The sequence below is a fragment of the Ostrea edulis genome, chromosome 4 (assembly GCF_947568905.1).
Source record: "Ostrea edulis chromosome 4, xbOstEdul1.1, whole genome shotgun sequence".
Classification (NCBI taxonomy): domain Eukaryota; kingdom Metazoa; phylum Mollusca; class Bivalvia; order Ostreida; family Ostreidae; genus Ostrea; species Ostrea edulis.
The window spans coordinates 53,546,710-53,568,541 of NC_079167.1; the positions used below are offsets into that span (position 1 = coordinate 53,546,710).

The following is a 21,832-nucleotide window of genomic DNA, read 5'->3' on the forward strand; positions in this document are numbered from 1 at the left end:
GGGGGGGGTCCCATTAGTAGTTTGTGAATGCAACTGAACCAGATCCTTTATTTTTTTTTCTTTGCCCTGGAACATTCTCCAGTGATTATAACAATTATCCCCAGTTGTTCATGTTATATCACTGAGGACAAGAAATAAACCCCGGGTTTTGTCCTTTGTATTACTCTTCTCTGGACGACTTGTTCACCATTTCTGTCTGTGGTTGTGCATTCCTGTACTTTCAGTGGGCCTTTTAATGCCTTTACATTACAGTACTATGGTGTTTGGTGCCTATTCATGGTTACAATGTTTAGTTGTGGACAGAATTGAGAGACCGAGAACAAGCATCTAATGTAACATTAGAGAATCGTTGGCAAGCATGCAGGGAAGGGTGCAAGTTGAAACGTGTATCCTCTCAGTTGATAATCGACAGCGCAACATGTTACATAGCGTGAAATTTATTTATAGTTCTCTCTACACACACACACCAGTCTTTAATCATTTGACATGTGATGTACCATAAAGGGAGATAATTTTAATTCTAGTACATGCTAAATATTCTTGTTTAGAAACTTTTCTATGTACATGGAGATATGTGGAATGAGTGGATCATTAGGGTATGTTTACAATTCTACACTTGACTTCATTAAACTGACTTTCTAAAAAAAAGTTTGTGTATATTGTTGTCAACGTGTTCCACCTGTCACTCAAACTCTCCCTTTAAGTAAAAACCAATCTTTTGGAATATGATGGATGGTGTCCTGTAGATGTGTAATAAAGTTTCGGAATTTTTTTTATTTCATCCTGGGGGGTTAAGAAATGACATTTTTTCAACTAAATATATTATACCAATTCCCAGAACCCCTCTCACAATTTACGCATGCAGTAGCCAAATCACCATTTGGGAGATGATTGGTGATGTCCTTTAGATGTGCAATAAGTTTTTGGAATTATCTTTTTCATCTTGAAGGGCAAATGAGGTTTTCAATGCATTGTGTCATGTGCAACAAGAATATATTTGCTTCAAGGGTTGGAATCTCTATCTGAATAGTAAAAAATAATGCTGGGGATTGGGATGACCCCAGGGCACTTGCCCATCAGAATACTCAATGCTTCTTAATGTATGGAATCCCAAATCAACATACATGTATATACCCTCAAATAATTGAAGATATCTTTAATTATTTGAAGATATATGAATTCATTTGATATCTTTTATTCTGAGGTGCGTGCATTACAGTGTAATTGAATTATTGATAGCTTAATTATTCTGTTGAATTGATTGATAATTGAAATTTTGCTCTTTTCAAATAATTTAGAATTAATGATATCCACAATAGAATTGATGCATATGCCATAATTCAATTGAAGAAAGCAATAATTTAATTAATGTACAAATCCCTTCAGTTCATGCCCACATCAATTCAATAATGTGTGCAATAATTAAATTAATTATTACTCTCTTCAATTGGATGATCTTAATGATATCATTAGTTCTTAACTGATGTGTGCAATCATTCTTTTAGAGAGAGCAACTATATCTAATTAAAGATATTATATATAATACACAATTGAATTAATGATCTCTTTAATTGAAAGTTTTACTTCAAAATAAAATTCTTTATTTGCACAAACAATTGTGACAATCCAGTTTTCGAGAGAAAAAAACACAACAAAAACTAACACAAATGAAATCCCTCAGAATTTAGATTCAGGTTTGATACGGTTTAATTACAGAGGATATCAGGCACCAACATAGTATTTACACTTGTCAAAAAATTATGACAGATATTCATATAATACAAGACACAAAATAAGACTTCGTTGTCGTAAATACACATCTACTTAGAAATGTAACACAATAGGAAAGATGTTTTTACAAACAGCATTGAGAAGCATATTTCCCACAAAAATCAGCATGAATTTTCAAACAGATATTACTTTCAAAGATTTATTTTGATGTACATTAAATCATCTTTAATTCATACATGCATTTAGCCAACACAATTAACGAATTGGTTCAAACCAACAGTCCGCAATATTCAGATTTCTGTAGAATGTTAGCTTGCCTATAAACTTACAGAAAACTTCTATGACAAAGTGTATAAATGTCTTGATACACTCCAATACAAGTATTAAGATGGGATTCTTTGATTAATACAAGATGTCTTGGAGTATGGCACAACTCTACTGCGGAGCAGTCAGTAAATCATAAAAAAAAAAAATATTGCGATATAGCCTGCATAAATTATGGATTACATTTAAAGCACAATGTTCCATGAACATGGCCTTGTATGAAGGACTTGGAGTGGGAAACATTGAGTGCTAGAAGAAGCGAGAGGTTGCCCACCTGAGCTACTATAGCTGCATTTTTTCCCCATGAAACATTAAAATCCAATGATGCTCATCTCGCTCTTGAAGCCCGACCTTGAACCCAGGAATCATGGAATGGACAAACTTGGAGTCTAAACTACATAAGGATGCTTGCATATCAATTGAAAATACTTAAAAGACTTTCCCTTTTATATCAATATATAAAACTTTGAACCTGTTCTGGCCCAGGGGTTATTTGATTTGAACATATTTCATTGTATAAATATACAAAGTGATTAGTTACAAGTTCTAGCAACTTAGAAAAGCAGTCCTGAATGCAGATCTTTTAATTTACAGAATCAACAATGTGTACACAATGTGAATATCACTTCTTTGGAGTTTATTTTCATTATTATTTTACAGTGTCCATAATACATGTATACCTCTCACTGAATCAAACTATTACATTGGAAGCTCTCTCTCTCTCTCTTGATGGATTATGATTTATTTAACAATGACCGTATATAAATGGATATGTATAAATATGATATAAAAACATATATTCGACATAATGCCTGCCATTCGATCCTTAATATTCCTTGTAAACTTATGCATATAATGAAAAGAAATTTGTTTTATTTGGAATACATGAATGCATAAATATATACACTCTCCACTCAGGGATGACAGGGAGTTGAAAATATCAGCAATGAGAGTGGCCCATTACAAGTCAAACATCCGAGGAATTTCCACATTAGGACCCATGTGACGATCCTTTTGCTTGAACTTAGTGTACATATTCTCTAAATACTTCTATTGTACCTCTTCTGAGTAACAAATCAAGTATAAAAAAGCTAATCTATATCGATTAAGTATTGCATTTGAAGTTTCTCTTTTGTAGACGTCTGTTTTAGATATTTGATTTGTCTGATAAAATTTGACCAAAAATGAGCTAAATGTATAATTTCATCAGCACGAGTCCAAAAAGAGAAAACATGATGGAGATGATGGATGTTTCCCTCAAGGGAGCCGAGTTACAGTCATCTCTTGTACAGCTGTAAACACATGCTCGATACAGGCGATCGTGGTCAGGGTACGACAAATCCTGGCACTGGTCCCCTAAATCACGGGCACTGCAAAATCGGTGTGTCCCCACAATTCCTGTAAAGTTAAAGCAGTCATTGTTGTAATTAATGTTATAATTACCTGAGATTTGGAAAAATAATTTTTTTTTACAACAATGAGAAGTTGAAAATGATTCATAGCAGAGTAACATTAATGTATATCCCTCAGCCATGGTTAATAACTCTTATCTGTGATTTACTTATTCCTATTATAAATTTCATCATTTATATTCCTAAAACTTGACTGTATCACCAGCATGAAATTTTGCTCATGTGCAGTGAATTGATGTATCCATTTCCCATCTAATTTGGTTGATATCCAGATCATCTAAAAATTCTTAATTATCATTCAATTCCAATCACTGATTCCTAAAACCCATTTTCAAAATCATGAATAATACTTGGATAAAAATGTTACAAACTGTATATTGTAGTGTTATAAATTTCAAAAGGATGTGTTGAAAGCACTTTATTCAGCCCCAGAATTTCCTACAAGAGGCCATGCATGGGCCACATCATTCACCTGAGGTATATATTATAAAGTACACACACACACACCTCAACCCAAAATCATGGTATAAGAAAACTTTAATCTACACTACAAAGGCATGGTAATAAATATAAATTTGACAATTCTTTTTTTTTTTTTTTTTGCATTTAGTTCTTAAGAATTTGAGAGGAATGTTTAAAAAGAGTATTCTTATGTAATGAATTTTAAGCCCTTCTTGTTACCTGCCCTATTCCCAGGGGTCATGGTATCAACGAACTTGTATCTACACTAAATGAGAATACTTGCATATTTGACATATTCTTCCCTTAATTGTAGTTCTTAGGAATGAAGATTTTTACAGCAATTTTTTTTATAATCTATCTAAAACTTTGGACCCCTCTTATTGTCCCACCCTGCCCTTGGGGTCATGTTGTGAACAAACCTGAATATGTGCTATGTACCTTATTATGCTCTGATTATAATTTTACATATCATGAAGAAATACCCCTATGGTTCTTGAGCAGATGATTTTTAATAAAGAATTTCTCCTATATTATCCCCAATATAAATTTTGGACCCTGCTGTGGACTCGGTCCCTGGCCCCGGGACTCCTATTTGAATACATGATTTGAACTACATTATACAAGGAAGCTTTCACACACTTTTCTGGTTCAGGGGTTCTGGAGAAGATCCTTTTAAGCACTCCCACCTGACTTTTAACATTTCTCAGGCATTTTTTCTTGACCATTCATTTGTACAATTTTGAAGCACATTCATCAAAGACTGCTTTGTGACAAGGTTGACTGCTGTTCGGAATTGAAGAGGTCAAAAATGTAAAAAGTTAATGACACACATACCTACAAACAGATTTTGATCAGAAAAGCTCACTTTTTTGGCTCGGGTAAGCTACAAGGTCTTAAAACTATAAATATTCAAATGAAATGTTTGGAGCACCAAATTAACAACAATTCAATCAAAGATCTCTTCAAGTAATTAATGATATCTTCAATTCTGAATTATTGCACACATTAATTGAATTGATGATAGCCTTAATTCTTCAGCTGAATTGATGCACACTTTAATTGAATTAATGATCTCTTCAAATGAATTAATGATATCAACAATTGAATTGATGCATGCTACAATTCAATTGAAGAAAGCAATAATTGATAGGCCTATAATGCGCGCATTAAATCAATTGATGAGAGCAGTAATTGAATTGATGCGCACATTAATTCATTTGATGAGAGCAATAATTGATTTATTGCGCACTTTAATTCAATTATTGCTCTCTCCAATTGAATTAATGGTATCTTTAATTCATTTGAAGAGAGTAATAATTCTTTTAGAGACATATCCATTGAATTGTTGCTCTCTTTAAAAGAATTGATGCACGCATTAATTCCTTATACAAAAGCATTGTAAATAATTAAAGATATCTTCAATTGAACGCAGTATTAAGTCTTCCCCGGAAGACATGTGTCGCCTGCTAGTTCATTCTATATGTAATATATCACGTATAATGTTGAAAAAGTAAATTATTGAAATGGTTTTTGTCACTAAACAGGAAGTTGATAAGCGACAGATTCGAAAATGTCTTACACAATACAGTTGGCCACACTGATGCTCTGTGCCAAATATCAGGGAGTTGCCCCATGTGGTTCTTGAGAAAACTGTGACAGAAATTTTTTTGCTGTAAAAAATTATAAGTCCCGGCAAACAGGAAGTTGATAAGCCACAGATTCGAAAATGTCTTACACAATACAGTTGGCCACAGTGATGCTCTGTGCCAAATATCAGGGAGTTGCCCCATGTGGTTCTTGAGAAAACTGTGACAGAAATTTTTTGTGACGACGACGCCAGACGACGACGCAGGACGAAGGATAGTGATCCCTATATGTCGCCACTGCGTAACGCAGGCGACACAATAAAAGAGATCATCAAATTATTTATACCAATTAGCTCTAAATTATTTATTGCAAGCAATATTTCTACTAAATTGATGCTCTCACCAATTGAATTGAAGAGAGCAATAATTGAATTAATGCACGCATTAAATCAATTATTACTCTCATTAATTCAATTGATGCATGTATTAATTCAATTGATGAGAGCAATAATTGAATTGAAGTGCGCATTAATTCATTTGATGAGAGCAATAATTTATTTAAAGTGCGCATTAATTCAATTAATTTAAAGAGAGCAATAATTGAATTGATGATATCTTAAAAAAATTGAAGATATCTTCAATTATTTGAGTTTATGTTAATTTGGCGCTCCATAGAAATGTAGTTTGTTTGAATTAAAGGGATACAATAATAAAGGAAGCATGAGATGATTTGCATAATCCGTCAGGCAAACCAGAGATTTATTCCTTCATTGATATTTCTAAACATCTGAATCATGTCTCACCTCCCCACACCCCTGTGATCTTGATGCAGTATTGGGCGTTGTACACTGTGCACTTGGTAGAACGAATTGGGTTGATACTTTGATCATGGTTGAACCGATCTTGACAATTTGAATCTAATGTTGAGTTGCACTGGTAACAATCCAATCCTAAAACTAAATAAAATTGACATGTTACAAACATTTTTCCTGATATCTATCTACGAAAAAAAGCAATTATCAAACAAGCATGTTTGTATCCTGTATCACATCATTAATTACTCAAATACCTCCGAATCGCTTCACAAGCACAGACTTAAAGCAACACTAAGCTCAAATTGAACAGAAATATTTCTGAATTTAATGTGAACTCTTCGACCTTATATTCAATCCTACTACAAACTTTTGGGAGGCATTTTCAAGAAGTTCCTATTACATTGTAAGTGTCTACAGAGGAGAAATACAACTTTCAGGTTTCTTACAAACACCAAAGGTTTCTTTCAAAAATGTATTTGACAGACACAATCTCCAGAGTCTTTCTTAAGAATGGGGAGTCCATCTTCAGCACATACAATAGCAGATGAAATAGCCCAAATTGTCCAAGCTGAATTGAATTAAGATCAGCTAGCCCAAATCTTAACAAATCAAATAACTTGCAAATTCTGACCTGGTTCTTCAAAATGAAGATTGCCATTCTTAAAAGGATGGCAAAAAACTGAAAAAAGACAAGATGAAACTGCAGCAGACAAACAATATTGGAATATTACCAGATTAAGATGGTGTGATCTACACAAGCAGACATATAGTGATCGATTAATTCCAAAACATGCATTCAAAGATGCTCAGCAGGATTCGACCCAGTCACTTGGGAACAGAGAGGTAAGGAATGCTGCATATTAGTAAAACAAGTCTGCTGAATCATGTGACTAGATTTCACAGTGCAGCATGTACAGCACACTGCAAGACATCTCTGATTACTTCCCCTGAGAAAAACAGCATGATGGTCAAAGCTTGAAATTGGTATATGCACTTGGCTGCACAAGGACTACTTGATAACAGTAGACAATACAGACTTCTTCCAGCGGAATGTCCTTACAGATATATGTCATCAACCATGGTAATAAGTTTCCTGAAACAATACCCAGTTCGAGTTGACAGTCTTTCATTACCTTTAGACATGACTGGGATGTTGAACACTTAACCCCATCCCCATGCCACAGTCAATCTAATGGTAGAGCAGAGTCTGCAGTACCTTATGAAATAAGCTATTTGGGGTACGTAGTAGCAACTGATAGAAAGCATGAAACCTTGCCTATGTATCAAAGGCCAGTCGACCGAGAATACACATTGATGCAGATGAGGTTGCCCTACCCGATGATGAGGAAAACGAAGAGCGTCATCAGATAAATGTCTAAATTGCCACAAACACACACATCTTCTTCTCCTTCTGAATTTTTATCTTTAATTTAGCGACCATTTTTTGTTGAACTTGGGTCATTAACCAATGACGAAGCCACTGTTTTATAAATGTGCTCTATCGAGTCATACTTAGTATGACACCACTTGATGAACTCATATGCTTTCTCACTAAAGATGGTCTCTAAAATACAGAAGCTCACCTCTTTTCCCTATATAACTAAAAGAAATTGCTTGTTGCTAAGATTCAGATTTGTAAACAATGAATATGACTTATATAGCGATAAGCAATTTCTTCTGGGGAGAAGAGGTCAGCTACTGTATTTTAGAAACCAACGTTAGTAAGAAAGCTTGCAAGTTCAGCAAGTGATGTCTGGAATTGCTGGTTTTCCTTATTCTAAAAAAAAAAGCAAAGTATATAGAGTGGCTGAAATAGTAAGTGATGACACTGTTTGATTCATCCATTTGGGAAACGGTCTTCTGGAAATTATGTGCCACCAACTTTGGTAGACTGAATTATGTTAGCATTTTTTACAACGAAAATCAGCTTACGAATCCCCCCCCCCCCTATTTTTGTTTATTCTAGTACCTTTACACGTATGTAAATTATTGATCATTCAGGTAAGTTGATTTTTGAAAACTGAAAATTTTAACGAGCTATGATTAATTCTTGTGAATTTGATTTGAGGAAGAAAGAGGGCACGAGGTAATTAGTAGTACCTTTTCTTTTGTGTGTCACTTGTATGCGAGTTTTGAGTTTATATTAAAGCACAAGATCAAAACGTGAGTCAGCCACACATATCAATCACAGAGATTGTCCCCGGCGTATGAAACAATGTTATCAAACCAATATAATCATGTCTTTTTATTATTGTTTCTATATATGTAAGTAACCTGACAAAATTTTGAATACGGTCCTGTGTTCTAATTAGACAAACAGCTTACCTGAAGTGAAAGAAGCGAAGGTGACAACTGTCAAGAAAATAATTGTTCTTGACATTTTCGTGCGAATCTCGTGTACGAGTTTCAAAATTTGATTTTTGCGTTGAATCACATCACAAAAATGTCTTCCGGATTTTTTTTTTTCACCTGCGTCAAAGCGACACCTGCAAATACCTGTTGACATAAATCTTCAAGGGACGATAACTCCTATATTGCAACCTGAATTTTTTTTTTATTTAGTAAATCATCATGCATCACAGTAAAACTGGAGATACAGCATTTGGCCACAAGTGACTCAGCATTTCATTTTTCTTCATTATTTAAAATGAAATTGAAAATTTAACCACTTGAAGTCAATTTCCATATTTGCTTGATTTTGTAAAGGTATTAAAATTTCCTTTCCTATCATGCTAAGTAAGCTGTGATACTATGATCACTGAGAATTCGACTAATTTATCAAATCATCAAAAATTTTAACCTCAAAATACTAAATTATGGGGTATGCAGTGAAACCCCCAACTTTTGGAAAAGCTTGATTCATTAGTTACTTGATATAAATTTTAACCCCCTCGGCAAACAATGAAATTCGGTTTATGCGTTAGAAAATTAATGTACCTTGGTTATTAGGTCCACTCATCTTTGAGGATAGAAAATAATGCATACCCCCCCCCCCTCCCCGCAAAATTTTCTGCCATCTTGGGGCAATAATAATAATTTTTAAAAATTCAAAAAATATTAATAAAAATAAAATAAATGAATAATAATGATAAACACAATTTGACCATACTGTTCCAAGAAGTTATTATTCAAGTCAGTGGCTTAAAATTAGCTACTTGCAAAAAATGGACCAGGTCCAAATTGAAATTTCTAACAAAATACATATGTAAGTAAAAAAGGGATTGCTAGTAGTTAGGCTATCTTGACATCTGTAAATAGAGTAAGTGTGCAGAGTTTATACCTCAGTAGCGTTATAAACGGTTAAAGCCCTCGCCTTCCTTTTCCTGTATACATACAGAAAGACAAACAGATTTAGTCCTGCAACATTCTTTCACCCAAGTTGCCTTTGTGTTGACATCAGTCAAGACCATCGCGCATACGACCAGTCTTCCAGAATTTTAAAGAAATGTCAAAATTGCGCATCCCCGCCCACTGATACTTTTTAAACACGTTTAATGTTATTGTATGTACATGTATGGTTTTCGTTCATACAGATACATAGGAAGCAATTTCAAAGGGGAGACTAGCATAGGAGTGTATGTATTTGTGTCACTTAGTAGCAAAAAAAAAAAAACAAAGAAAAGAAAAAAGGGAAATTCGTGTCCTACGAGCTTACATTATCACCGTGTACAACCCCACATTTGGGGTGCGGAATAGTGATCTTAGGGGGTACGGAATTCGAAGCGTGTTTTACTAGATAAGTTGACATATCTAGCTTGGTTACAGCCAGTGGCGGATTTAGAGGGGGCGCAACCGACCCCCCCCCCCCCTAAAATTTTCAAATTTTAGGTAAATCGCGGTACCTTGTTTTGGAAAATGTACTAAACGATAAAAGAAGCAATAATTTCTTCCACTCCCGGAGAAATAAATTACAAAATCTTTTGATTTCTTGAATTACTTTACTGGAAGAACTTAATTTTTTCAAAAAAACCCCTTAAAATTTGGGTCATTTTATTAATTTCACCTTTAAAAAATTATAGAAAATAGTACAAATGACTAAATAGGAGAAGGGTGTTCGTCCTGGACCGTCTGCCTCATAAAGTTGCGCCCCCCGTAACCGCAATTCCTGGATCCACCCCTGACAGCTATAGAGATAAAACTAGTCTTATATTAAAGGGACATGGACACGATTTGAGCTGAAAATTTACAAATTTTATTTTTTGATTTTTAATGTTTAGAATGCTTAACTAAATTATTACTAATGATCAGGAAAAAAATTGAATGTCAGTAGTCAAGGTACATGGGAGATACAGAGGTCACAAGTTCTTGTTATGCAAACAAGGCTCGTACCATGTTTTTATTTACATAGGTTAAATAAACTAGTAAAAGTTTGGTTTAAAGCAGATTTTTTCAATTCATAAGTGACTTCTGAACACGATTGTTTGGCACATCTCACGCCATTTTCTATTAAACAGTCTAATGTAAACAAAAACATGGCACGAGCCTTGTTTACATAACAAAGAATTGCGAGTGCTGTATCTCACTTACAATCGAACAACTGATATTCAAATTTTGGTTGACCATTAGAAATACTTTAGTTAAGCATTGTAGACTATAAAAATGGAAAAATAAAATTTGAAAATTTTCAACCCCTTTAACATACGACGGAACACAGTGATATCCCCGCTTACTCTTACTCGTTCCTCAACTTGCAGTTCGTGCTAGAAATCGGTGAACACTTCAACAATATTCGGCAACCACACATAAGGATGCAACTTTGATCGATATTTGGCGAAATTTTCAATTATTCTACCACTCAATATAATATAACCAATACGCATGGTTTCTGCCCATAACGCTGTAGCAGATACTTCCATGATTTCCGAAATTTCACGTCAAATAAACGATGAAAACTTCAATTTATTGTGTGTCACTAGGGGGTACAGCTTTCAGTGGAGATAGGGGGCAATGAACCAATGTTAAAGTTTTGGATTATTATTAAAATATTAATTATTTCTAACGAACACATAATGATCAAAGCAATGAATTTATTCAAACGTTATACCTATGTTTTCTTTTTACATTGTTTTAAAAAGGCATAAATTTATACATTTCTTATGCGAAAACGCTATTTGGTATAAACACAGTAACCTTTTCTCCATAATCACGTGTACATGTATTTCCATGCATGTACGAAAGAATCCAACGTAAAATGAATAATGTTATTTTTAATTTGATTGTGAACATTCAACATGTATAGAATATCTATTATCTAATGTGCATAATTCAGTTGTTGACTGTTTTAATAAAATCTAAAATATTAAATTTTGGACCCACAGATTTAGTGTGTTCTTTCGTTTGGTCAGTCCCTTTTGGACAACCCCTTAAATATAAGAAGTCTAGATCCAACATTCCAAAACCTCTTTGTAACTCAGCGGCCTGTACCACATATTGCTACTATGTTTAGGTCACCTGAGTCACTCAGATGACCTATCGTCGTTGGTCTTCGTCTGTTAATTTTCTTTTATGTGCATGTACACATATATTATCAATAAAATATTTAGGGTCGGCAGCAAAAGGGTAGGTAGGGTTGGGAAAACGGAAACACAATCTTTTTTATTTTGGCCTTATTAGAAGTATGTATTCCATGCAAACGGTGACTGGATTTTGATGTACATCGTTTTTCTGTTGTATAAAGACGAGTACCTATTCGCTTTTTGTTGCTATCATATTTTGGTCGTATTACCCACTGCAGCCTTTTAAAAGTATTTTACTTTGGTGTACGTGTATGTTGTAACTTTCTTTTCGGTAGGTGTAACCTGAGTTTACGTTTTCTTCATATCATCACCCTGCAGTTAATAGTTAAATAAAATGTAATTGAACTGACAGTCTAAATTAAATTTTAAGCCAAAATATCACAAACAACAAAGTAAATTTTAATCAGTAAAGTTTGCAACTCATTGATATTCTCTTTTACATGTATCAAATATTTTAACATGTAAATACACAGGGTTTTGACACAATATGAGCAAATTGGTATATATAGTATAATAGTGATATTATATATTGTCACTATTATACTATATATACCAATTCGCTCATATTGTGTCAAACCCTGTGTGTAAATACAGCGAGTTATCTTTTCCGTGACAACGATACAATTAGTATAGCCCTTTAATTTCTTAGGTAACGTCAGTTTTGAAACACGATTTAACGTTAAGGTACCGACTGCATTTATACAGAAGAGACATTTCAAATCAAAGAATGACTTCAATATGTTTGTTATCAGCGCAAAGATGGTTTAATATTAATCTCAAATCCAAATGACACTTTCTTAAACTCGTCACATTACGATTGGTTCATTGCCCCCTACCTCCACTGAAAGCTGTACCCCCTAGTGGCACACACTAAAATTGAAGTTTTCACCGTTTATTTGACGTGAAATTTCGGAAATCATAGAAGTATCTGCTACAGCATTATGTGCAGAAACCATGCGTATTAGTTATATTATATTGAGTGGTAGAATAATTGAAAATTTCACCAAATATCGATCATCAAATTTGCATCCTTACGAGTGGTTGTCGAATATTGTTGAAGTGTTCTCCTATTTCTAGCACGAACTTCAAGGTGGGAAACGAGTAAGTGGGCACTGTGTTCCGTCGTATGTTAATATAAGACTAGTTTTATTTCTTAACCAAGCTAAATATGTCAACTTATCTAGTAAAACACGCTTCGAATTCCGTACCCCCTAAAGTCATTATTCCGCACCCCCAAATGTGGGGTTGTACACGGTGATTATATAGCTTTCGAACAAAAAGCATCAGATGGGTTTCATGTGTACTGTTCTCAATGGAAATGTAATGTAAATGTTGAGAAAACGAAGGTGTTAGTGTTTTCAAAAAGCCCAAAGCCTAGAAAGTATATACACAAGAAAGTGAAAATATGCATATAAAAGCCCAAGTATAATTATGTTATTGGAAGTGTGAATGAATTCAAATATTTAGGTATGTCGATCAAGCACAGAAAGCCATGTACATGCACAACAATGAGAATGTGAACTCATGGGGTTATTTGATAAGAAATGTTTTAGATTCCTGTGGTTTTTCTAATATTTGGACAGGACAGCGCTCTGTACTGTTTGATGTCAAATGGATTACTGCTGTAATTAAACAAATACTATTAAAAGACCAGTGTATACAGGAGTGGACAAATTGTATGAAAAATTCGTCAGCGGGTCAAGTGTAGAAAAAAAATTGAGCAAAACTTTGGCTTCGAGAAATACTTAAACATTCTTTCGGAAATTTTTTTCGAAACCTCCTGTTAAATTCAGAACAACAAACCACCATTAACCCATAGAGGTAGGTAGGTGGTATGGAATTCCAGTAAATGATAGAAATTGCACACTCTGTAATACTGGTAAAATTAGCCGACGAATACCACTTTATCTTGTAATGTAAATCCCTATCCACTTTACGAAAAGGATTTTTGGTCTCTAGATATTGTCGAGTATGAAATACACTGAAATTTAGAGAATTATTTACAACCATTAAAAGAAACAATGTATATCTTAATATTTCTAAAATTTAGGAGTTAATCTGCTGTCCTCCCTAACATGTATATTTACTAAATGACTCATTACAAAGTAAACATATACTATTAATCAACAAACGGGATGTCGGCTTCTTTGAAACATTCCAAGATTACTCCATGTAGTGTCCCAGAGTGAATTCCTTGAAACACCATGCATGTCTTGGTTCATTATTCACTCGGAACAAGAGGAATTATTCTATCTGTTGTGTGGTGTTTGACGATTCTACATGTAGGCCTCCTAGTACACACGCGATATTTCTCCATAACATGTGTACATATATATTTTTGTTACATTTCAGGCACTTGGATCTTATTTTGTTTCTACAAAAAAAAAAAATCTCTGGGCAAATTAGAGTGAAGCATATTTTGATAGTTCCTGGTTGTGGCAAGCGAAGAAGGGGGTGGGACTTTGGATCAACCTTTGATCGAACCCGGGGGCCTTGCATTAAAAGTTTGACGAGATCATCGGGTAGGCATACGAAGTATAGTAATATTGATACAATATGAATCCTCCCGTGGGGTTCCGGATAAGAATAGGTCGTAAGTACCCCTTGCTTGTTGGAAGAGGCGACTAAATGGGGGCAGTTCTTCAAAGGAGACACCGGGGCCCCTTGTCACAGCAGGTGTGTCACGATAAATATCCCTCTCTGCTTAACGGCCGTAAGCGCCGAGCATAGACCTAAATTTTGCAGCCCTTCACCGCCCTCAAGGGTGCAGGAGTTCCGAAATTTACAATTTATGTCCATCTTTTCAAAAAGATGCTTCATACCAAATTTGAAAAGAATTTAAAGTACAGTCATCAAAAAGTTAAAAATGTTCAATGACCCGGGAGTTCAACCCTCCTACCCCGGGGATCATGAAATTACAATTTTGGTAGAGGCCTTCCTGCTTAACATAACGATGCATTTAGTCTTTCTTACAGATATGCGGTTGTAGAGAATATTTATGGTCAATTTTTGCACCGATCCAAAGGCCTTGGGAGAGCAGGAGTTCTGAAATGTACAATTTTATGTCTCCCCTTTTAACGAACGACGGACGCAGGCAAATATAGCAATAGGTCGTCCGAGTGACCTAAAATATCTCGAATTTCGCATAGACAACGACTGTGGACAACTTGGTCCCAAATGAATGTCCATTTTCAGTGATTTTTTCACCTATTTGCAAATAACGACATGCAAATTTTACTCCAATGCTGACGACTGTCAACTTTTTCGATCATGACTTCATTAACTTTTGTAGAACGTGTTTTGGTCTATACATGACGTATTTACAACCATGTTATGAAAAGTTACAACAGCGGACCACAAGCTCTCGAACACTGAACCAAGATTTTGGTCGAGTGCTGCACGGACAGGTGGTAAACTGCTTTCTTGATGGGCGGGGAAATTCCGAACTTTGTTTCTTTTGGTTTACCGAAAAATGTGCAAGAAAATTTACAATTTGTGTTTTATTTTGATATATAACGTTTAATTTTGTTTATACTTTATGCTTAAATTTTGGATAAGTAAAATTGACAGATGGTGTTTTCAATGTTTCGGTATTGACTGGTGGCCTACACGTGGTTTGGCATCATGTAAAGTACTAACTGATTAATGTGTCATTGACATATGAACTCGAAATACTACAATAAAATTGTATTGAATGTAGATATATGTTAATGATGCCTCAATTCCATGAAAGAGACTTTGCTTCCCAAATGCCTTTTCATTTGCCATACACACACCTCTAATTTTCGATTTTGCCCATTTGATGAAATTTAAGGATATCTTATTTTTAAGGGCAGATAAAAGATGAAAATGTAACCCCTTCTTCAGAATTAAAATATGTATTTCAAAACTACTCTATTTCAGAACAACTTGGACACAACAGAATATTTGCCATGGACATGGTTTAATTTCGTATAAACATGAAATCTTAATAATTAATAATAAATATTATACAAAATTAAATTAAAACAATCAATATCTTATTATAAAACAACTTGCCACAAGATCTATATGTCCCCCATGGATTGCTAAGGTGTACCTGAAATGTACATTGGTACACGAAAACCTTTGTCATGGAGAAGTCAAGGATACATTTCCCTAATTCTTTGTACAATCAAACGGCTTTGTCCTTTGGTCAACCTGAAATTTCTGAGAACTTTACAACACCAGATAGTATGAACAGTGGAAGTTTCCTTCACTTGATGCATGTATTGCACATGAAAAATTTGCCAAATATATCATGGAAAAAAAAAACAAGGTAGATTGCTTTAAAATGTTTGCATGTTGCCCTTGCATTAAATAATACTGTATATCAACTTGCGTTCCGGGTTATAATCTGTGCTGAATCTGCATACTTATATATGTTGCACAGTGTCCCCTAGTTTAACCTTGTGTTGAAGTGACTTTACAGAAGAAAACATAACAATACATATTTTCAATACAAAAAGGCTGACGTATTTCACTTCAGCTTTTGCTATATGACAAACAGACCTACATGTATAATTTGTATTGCATGTAGTGTTCTTTGAAGTAAAAGTAAGGAAGACAACTAATTAATACAGATAATTATACAATAAGGAGGCTCCACTCATAAAAAGGATTTTTAGAAACTGATTTTCAAAGTAAGATCACGATGAGAACAAATTTTGCTGTTGAAAATTTGTGAAATTACACATGAGCATAACACATTGAGCAGAGATAAGGTATTGAGAGTATTAAAAAAAAAAGACAGAAACTAAGGTTGAACCTCCTTAAGAACATACAAAGCTCATCCAAGGGACACACTTTTCTTTTATGTAATATGCTGCCTATTCACAATGGAGATCCATACGTAAGATTATAGGGACCCCAAAGAGAGCCTGACCAAACAAAGTCACATTGGACAACTGACAAAATGTTAACAAATCAGATACATGTCAATATCACATGACTCATCTTCAAGTGCTGCCCACAAGAGGCTACATTTTCATGCACAAATTTAAGGTGAGGATGACAACAAATGACTGTCACCTACCAAATTAAAGTGTCAGAAGAAAAATAACACCAATCCAGGCAAGCTGATGTTCAGTATCAATAAATATAGGATAAAACATGTATAGAAATAAAATTCCTTCCAGTCTAATCCTTAGCATTGCAGGTCTGTACAACTGGCCTTTGAGTCACTGACAAGCCTTCCTTGGTTCTTGTCGTGTGTGCTTCCTGTCACAACAGCTCTTGTAATACTTTTTAAAAAATCACACTATGAAATGCTGTTTGCTATTCAAACAGTGCCAACAAGTCATCATTATTGCTATTGGCACTGGCTGAGGTTTGATTGTTTGTGGACGTTGAATTACTGTTGCTCGTGTTTGTATGCTGTGTTCCAGGTGAGTCACTTGCCGAGTTCTCTGGTGGTCCCAGATATGATAATAGTTCAATAGGATCACCAAAATTTTCTAGCTGGATCTGAAAACAGAACAGGAAGTTATATATTCTGTCCATAGCTGAAATGATTAATACTGTAAAAAGTCAAATTTTTAGCGCTCTATTCTGTATGACACCCCCCCCCCCTCTCCATCTTTCTGTGGTTATTGTTGATACAGTATGAGTATTTCTGGGAGATTTCTTCTCTGCATCAAATCCTAAGAATATCGATCAAATAAAGGTCTTCCATATCTAATAAAGTCTTGCCTTTTTTAAAGTTTTTTATTAGTTTACTATCATTAATGTCTTCCAATAGATTACTAGGCTAGAATTAATGAATAGGGCCACAAAACTCACCTGAACCACTTCACTTATATATATAAATTAAAACTTTAAACACCACCATGGCAAGGAATACACACTAGATAAGAATGATTGCTTGACAAATTGCTCTTGAGAAGAAATTTTTAACAGAGATTCCCTATAGATTAAAAAATTTATTGTTACGGAAATGTTATTCTCCTTTTCTTTTGAAATAACAAGAGGCCCAAAGAGCCACAACTGTCATCTGAGTGGCATCGCTTTAGTCTATATTGTGGTATATTTCTGGGGAATTTCATTATATGAGCAACTACATGTTTGAAAATTTGATGTGAACCTGACAATAATGGTTGCATGAACACTTTCAACCATAACTATTAAAATTTTAAAATTTTCTTTATCAATTTTATTACTCATTTATAAGTTACTTCTTTATTTCATTATGATTTATGACCTAATTATAATCACATGTATGTGTCCGGCCATCAAAAGACAGTACCACAGTCATTAGACGTGTTGGTACACGATGGTCCTTATTTATTTATATTTATTTTTTAAACCATGGGACAACCCATACGTCCCATACGGAGCATATGGAATGTTACTACAACACACTTCAACTTCACTATGTTGGTGCATTTGGGAGGTGTTGGAGGGTGAGGCTGGATCGCAATGAGATGGATAGTATTATGGTATATAATACAGTCACCATTCGGTTAACGATATATAGTTAACCAATCCTACGAATATCAAACAAACAACCATAACGATGATGCAGCATTTGTCCTCAGATGAATTTATATTCTTAAGTAAATTTGTTATCTACTTTTGTTGTCCCACTTAAGCCCTCACTCAGGTTATGGTTTGAAAAAACTTGAATCAAAACTATACAAGATAACAATGAGCACTTTTATTACCATTCTTATCTACTTATCAATTTCTACATCAACAATATATTCCTATATGTTTTTTAAAACTCCTATTGCAGGCCCCAGGAGATGGTACAATCCTGGATCCAACACTGGAGATTGGTCTCAAGACTACAGGAAATTAGGGTCATTTTCTGAAGATTTTACAACCACAGTTTTACAAAATATGTAGTAATTGAAACATTCATTTATTATTTAATACTTATTTCTTTAAGAGAAAAACAATGATTAAACGGACCCCCCCCCCCAATTTGCAATGGATTTTTGTGTATTAATGAGTTCAGTGAATTAGTATCACAATCCCATAACCTTCATCCTTCTACAAACTTACTCGAATACAGATTACGATACTGATCAATCTCCTACGGTTGCAAAGAAAATAAACTATAATTATCATTGATCAGTCCATTATTCAACCCTAAGTAACGGCAGATGTAATTTGCAAGAGTAATAGTTAGTCGGCCCTCTAAGTAATAGCTAGGCTGTGTTGCATCATTCTTATATTTAACCTTAAGTCGGTAAGGGATAAGGAATGGAAAATAGGTATACTTAGATGACCTTGAAAATAACTGAATCAATTGGGTCACTTACATCCAAGTTGGTACTTTGACTATCATTCATAATGGCAGATGGATCCAAATTGATATCTTCTATTGAATTGCAAGTATCTGCCACTGATGCGTGATTCTGACTGCTAGGAGGAGACTGGTGATCAAGTTGATTGCTGCCATTACTCATGCTTTGCGATGATTGGCTGGAGGGAGTCATGCGACTGTTCATATTGTTTTGATCAGATTGCCTTAAAATGGGTATGCCTTGGTCTCCTGACACTGGAACATACTGTCCTGAATTGTGGGTCATTTGAGAAGAGTCACTTTGTGGCACATTATTCATAGAACTCACACTGTTCATAGAGTTTCCATTACTGATATTGTTTATACTCTCCGTCATTTGTGTGAGTGGAGAACTATAGTCAGGGGAGGGACCTGCTAGAGGATAACCTGTACCAACTGGGCCATTCGGCATGCTTTCACTGGGCATTCCTGGATACTGTGATCCTGCAACAAAAAGGCAACAAAGCACACATGAATATCTTATTGACATGAATGATGAAATTTGAGCCCTAATTGTGACCCTCACTACTCCAAAATATATCTCTGAATGCTTGCATGCTATGATTTTACTAAGACTCATAGGCCTTCAAGATCACCTTGGGCTTATGCAATAAAAAAATCAATTGACCAATTTCATACTTTGAGAGCTGAATCTTGGCTTTTGTTGTTGTTATTATTTAACGTCCCTTTCAATTCTTCGAATGTCTTTCCATAACAAAATTGTGTTCTGGATATTTGTCCTATTATTCATATATGACTTTGATCTTGGCCAATTGACAATAGATCAAGGCCACAAAACATCCTGGTCAAAGTAACAATTGTTCCATAAGAGATTTAACAGCTTATCTATTACAAAATTATGACTATGCACAAATATTTTGAAGATTTTAATTACTGAACTTGACCTTTAAAGAATGACCTTTATCCAAAGACAAAAGAAACTTTCTGGTCATTGGCAACCTCTGCTTTTAAAAGTATGAGTTTCTAAAGTCTAAATTACAAAATTGCGACTGTTACAAATATTTTTACAAATGAAGAATTCTAGTGACCTTGATGAACAAATATGGTTAAGGGTCATGACAGATCATCTAGTCATAATTAAACTTTATACCAAGAATGCAAATTTAATATCTTTCCATTACAAAGATAAGGCCAAAACAAAAGTAGAATGGAAAGGACAGCACAGACAGACATTTTATTTAAGGTTTTGGCTTTGCTCTTAGCTCCCATGAGGGAAACATGAAATTTACTATTTTTGATCTCCTTATCCAATGGTTTATGCTATATACCAACTTTGGTCAAGTTGTGCTTCAGGAGAAATAAAGATCCTCCAGACAACACATGATAGGTAAATCAAGCAATTTGAATCAATGTAATTCAAATGTGGAAAAGATGAAGATCTGGTCAATAACACTGAATTGACCAATCTTTGATCCAACACTGGGATAGTGCGACCCATCTGTACTCCATGTATGAGTAGTCTGATGTTTATATTTCACTGACATATAGTAGTACACACAGGGTTTTTGAGGAGAATATCAAAAGAGGCTCAAGGGCCACAATGCTCATCTGAGCAGCTGCATTTTCCCATGCAAATATACACTACATCAAGATGCTTGCATATTAATTAGGCCTCAACAAGGTAATTGTAGTTTCTGGTTCCCTCTGCCAAGATTATCAGGGAAGTTATATCTTTTATATATATCAAGGGTGATAGAGTTATCAGAATATTTCACATACCTTGGCCTGAGGTCATGGTGAAGGGTGATGCAGCTTGTCCCCTGCCTCCTGTCAAGTCCCATGTACTCATGGTGGGTAGCTGCATGCTGGAAGGCGACATAGCCTTACCCCATCGACTACCACAAGAGTTATCTCCTAAATGATTTAAATATTTGTAATTCATGTCACATTCTTTCATTTCATTCTATAATACGAGAAGTACATGTAACACATCATATACTTTCTTGGGAGAAAAGAACAAGGTAGGATAAAGTCATATTCGTACACAGGTAACTATCAATTTCAATTATCCTCGTCTTGGCTTTTTTTCCCTCTCCATCTATCAATATGCAAATTTACACATGTTCTTTCAAAAATGTCAATCTCATGAAGTAGGATTAAATCCCATTACATAAATTTCTTTAAAATCTTCTCTCCATACCTCTGAGTTTATACAAGCCATTGCTCAGTAAGTAATTAGTACCTAAACAAAGATTGTTAGGAAAAAAATCCAAGGTTTGGTAATTAGCAATAACACACTGTCGTGTCCCACACCTGGGTATCATTGCCTGTGAAATGATCATTGACCAGTGGCAATTTGAAGTCAGTCGGGCAAATATAGTAACTGAGAAGCTTTAGAGTGGCCTTTTGAGTTTTTGAGAATCAGACGGTAATGGGCTTAAAAAAGCTCACCTGAGAAAATTTATACACGAGGAAATTTTGGAAAGTAAATCATGAAAGGTTTTGATTTAAAGACTCAAAAGTTTGCACAATAATCAATTCGTAGAAAAGTCAATCGAACATCAAGATCTTGTTCCAAAGCATAAATGTTGGTGTCAATATAAAGAGTTTCAAACAAGAATTCTCCATTTAAAATTTTATCACTTCCAGATTCATTAGCTAGTCAACTAAATTTGATCTTTTTCTTTTTGAAGATGTCACTTTCAAAATATCACAATAT

The 21,832-nt window shown here is 34.7% G+C and overlaps 2 protein-coding genes across 3 annotated transcripts in view; both read right to left on the reverse strand.

Annotated features, from left to right (window-relative positions):
* Positions 1-1,689: 1,689 nt before the first annotated feature.
* Positions 1,690-8,839, reverse strand: LOC125670934 (U-scoloptoxin(05)-Sm1a-like). Its single transcript, XM_048906382.2, has 3 exons — positions 8,656-8,839; positions 6,319-6,471; positions 1,690-3,453 (listed from the first exon to the last, which is right to left on the reverse strand). Exons 1-3 carry the CDS (start codon positions 8,834-8,836, stop codon positions 3,245-3,247), a joined length of 543 nt encoding a protein of 180 aa, XP_048762339.2. The 5' UTR covers positions 8,837-8,839; the 3' UTR covers positions 1,690-3,244.
* A 6,928-nt stretch (positions 8,840-15,767) lies between these two features.
* Positions 15,768-21,832, reverse strand: part of LOC125669267 (zinc finger MIZ domain-containing protein 1-like) — a 52,964-nt gene continuing 46,899 nt past the window's right edge. For both annotated transcript variants that reach the window (XM_048903706.2, XM_048903705.2), the window contains 3 exons: positions 20,893-21,027; positions 19,130-19,596; positions 15,768-17,330 (listed from right to left, as the gene is read on the reverse strand). In XM_048903706.2, coding sequence (XP_048759663.1) covers positions 17,142-17,330; positions 19,130-19,596; positions 20,893-21,027 — 791 coding nt within the window. In that variant the 3' untranslated portion in view covers positions 15,768-17,141. The remainder of the gene's footprint in view (positions 17,331-19,129; positions 19,597-20,892; positions 21,028-21,832) is intronic.

Excerpts from the sequence above, each read along its gene's own strand:
- LOC125670934 (XM_048906382.2), bottom strand. The coding sequence starts at position 8,836 with ATGTCAACAGGTATTTGCAGGTGTCGCTTTGACGCAGGTGAAAAAAAA. Across the intron at positions 6,472-8,655 it reads CTTCGCTTCTTTCACTTCAG|TTTTAGGATTGGATTGTTAC; the intron begins GTAAGCTGTTTG and ends AATTTTATTTAG. Across the intron at positions 3,454-6,318 it reads GATCACAGGGGTGTGGGGAG|GAATTGTGGGGACACACCGA; the intron begins GTGAGACATGAT and ends TTAACTTTACAG.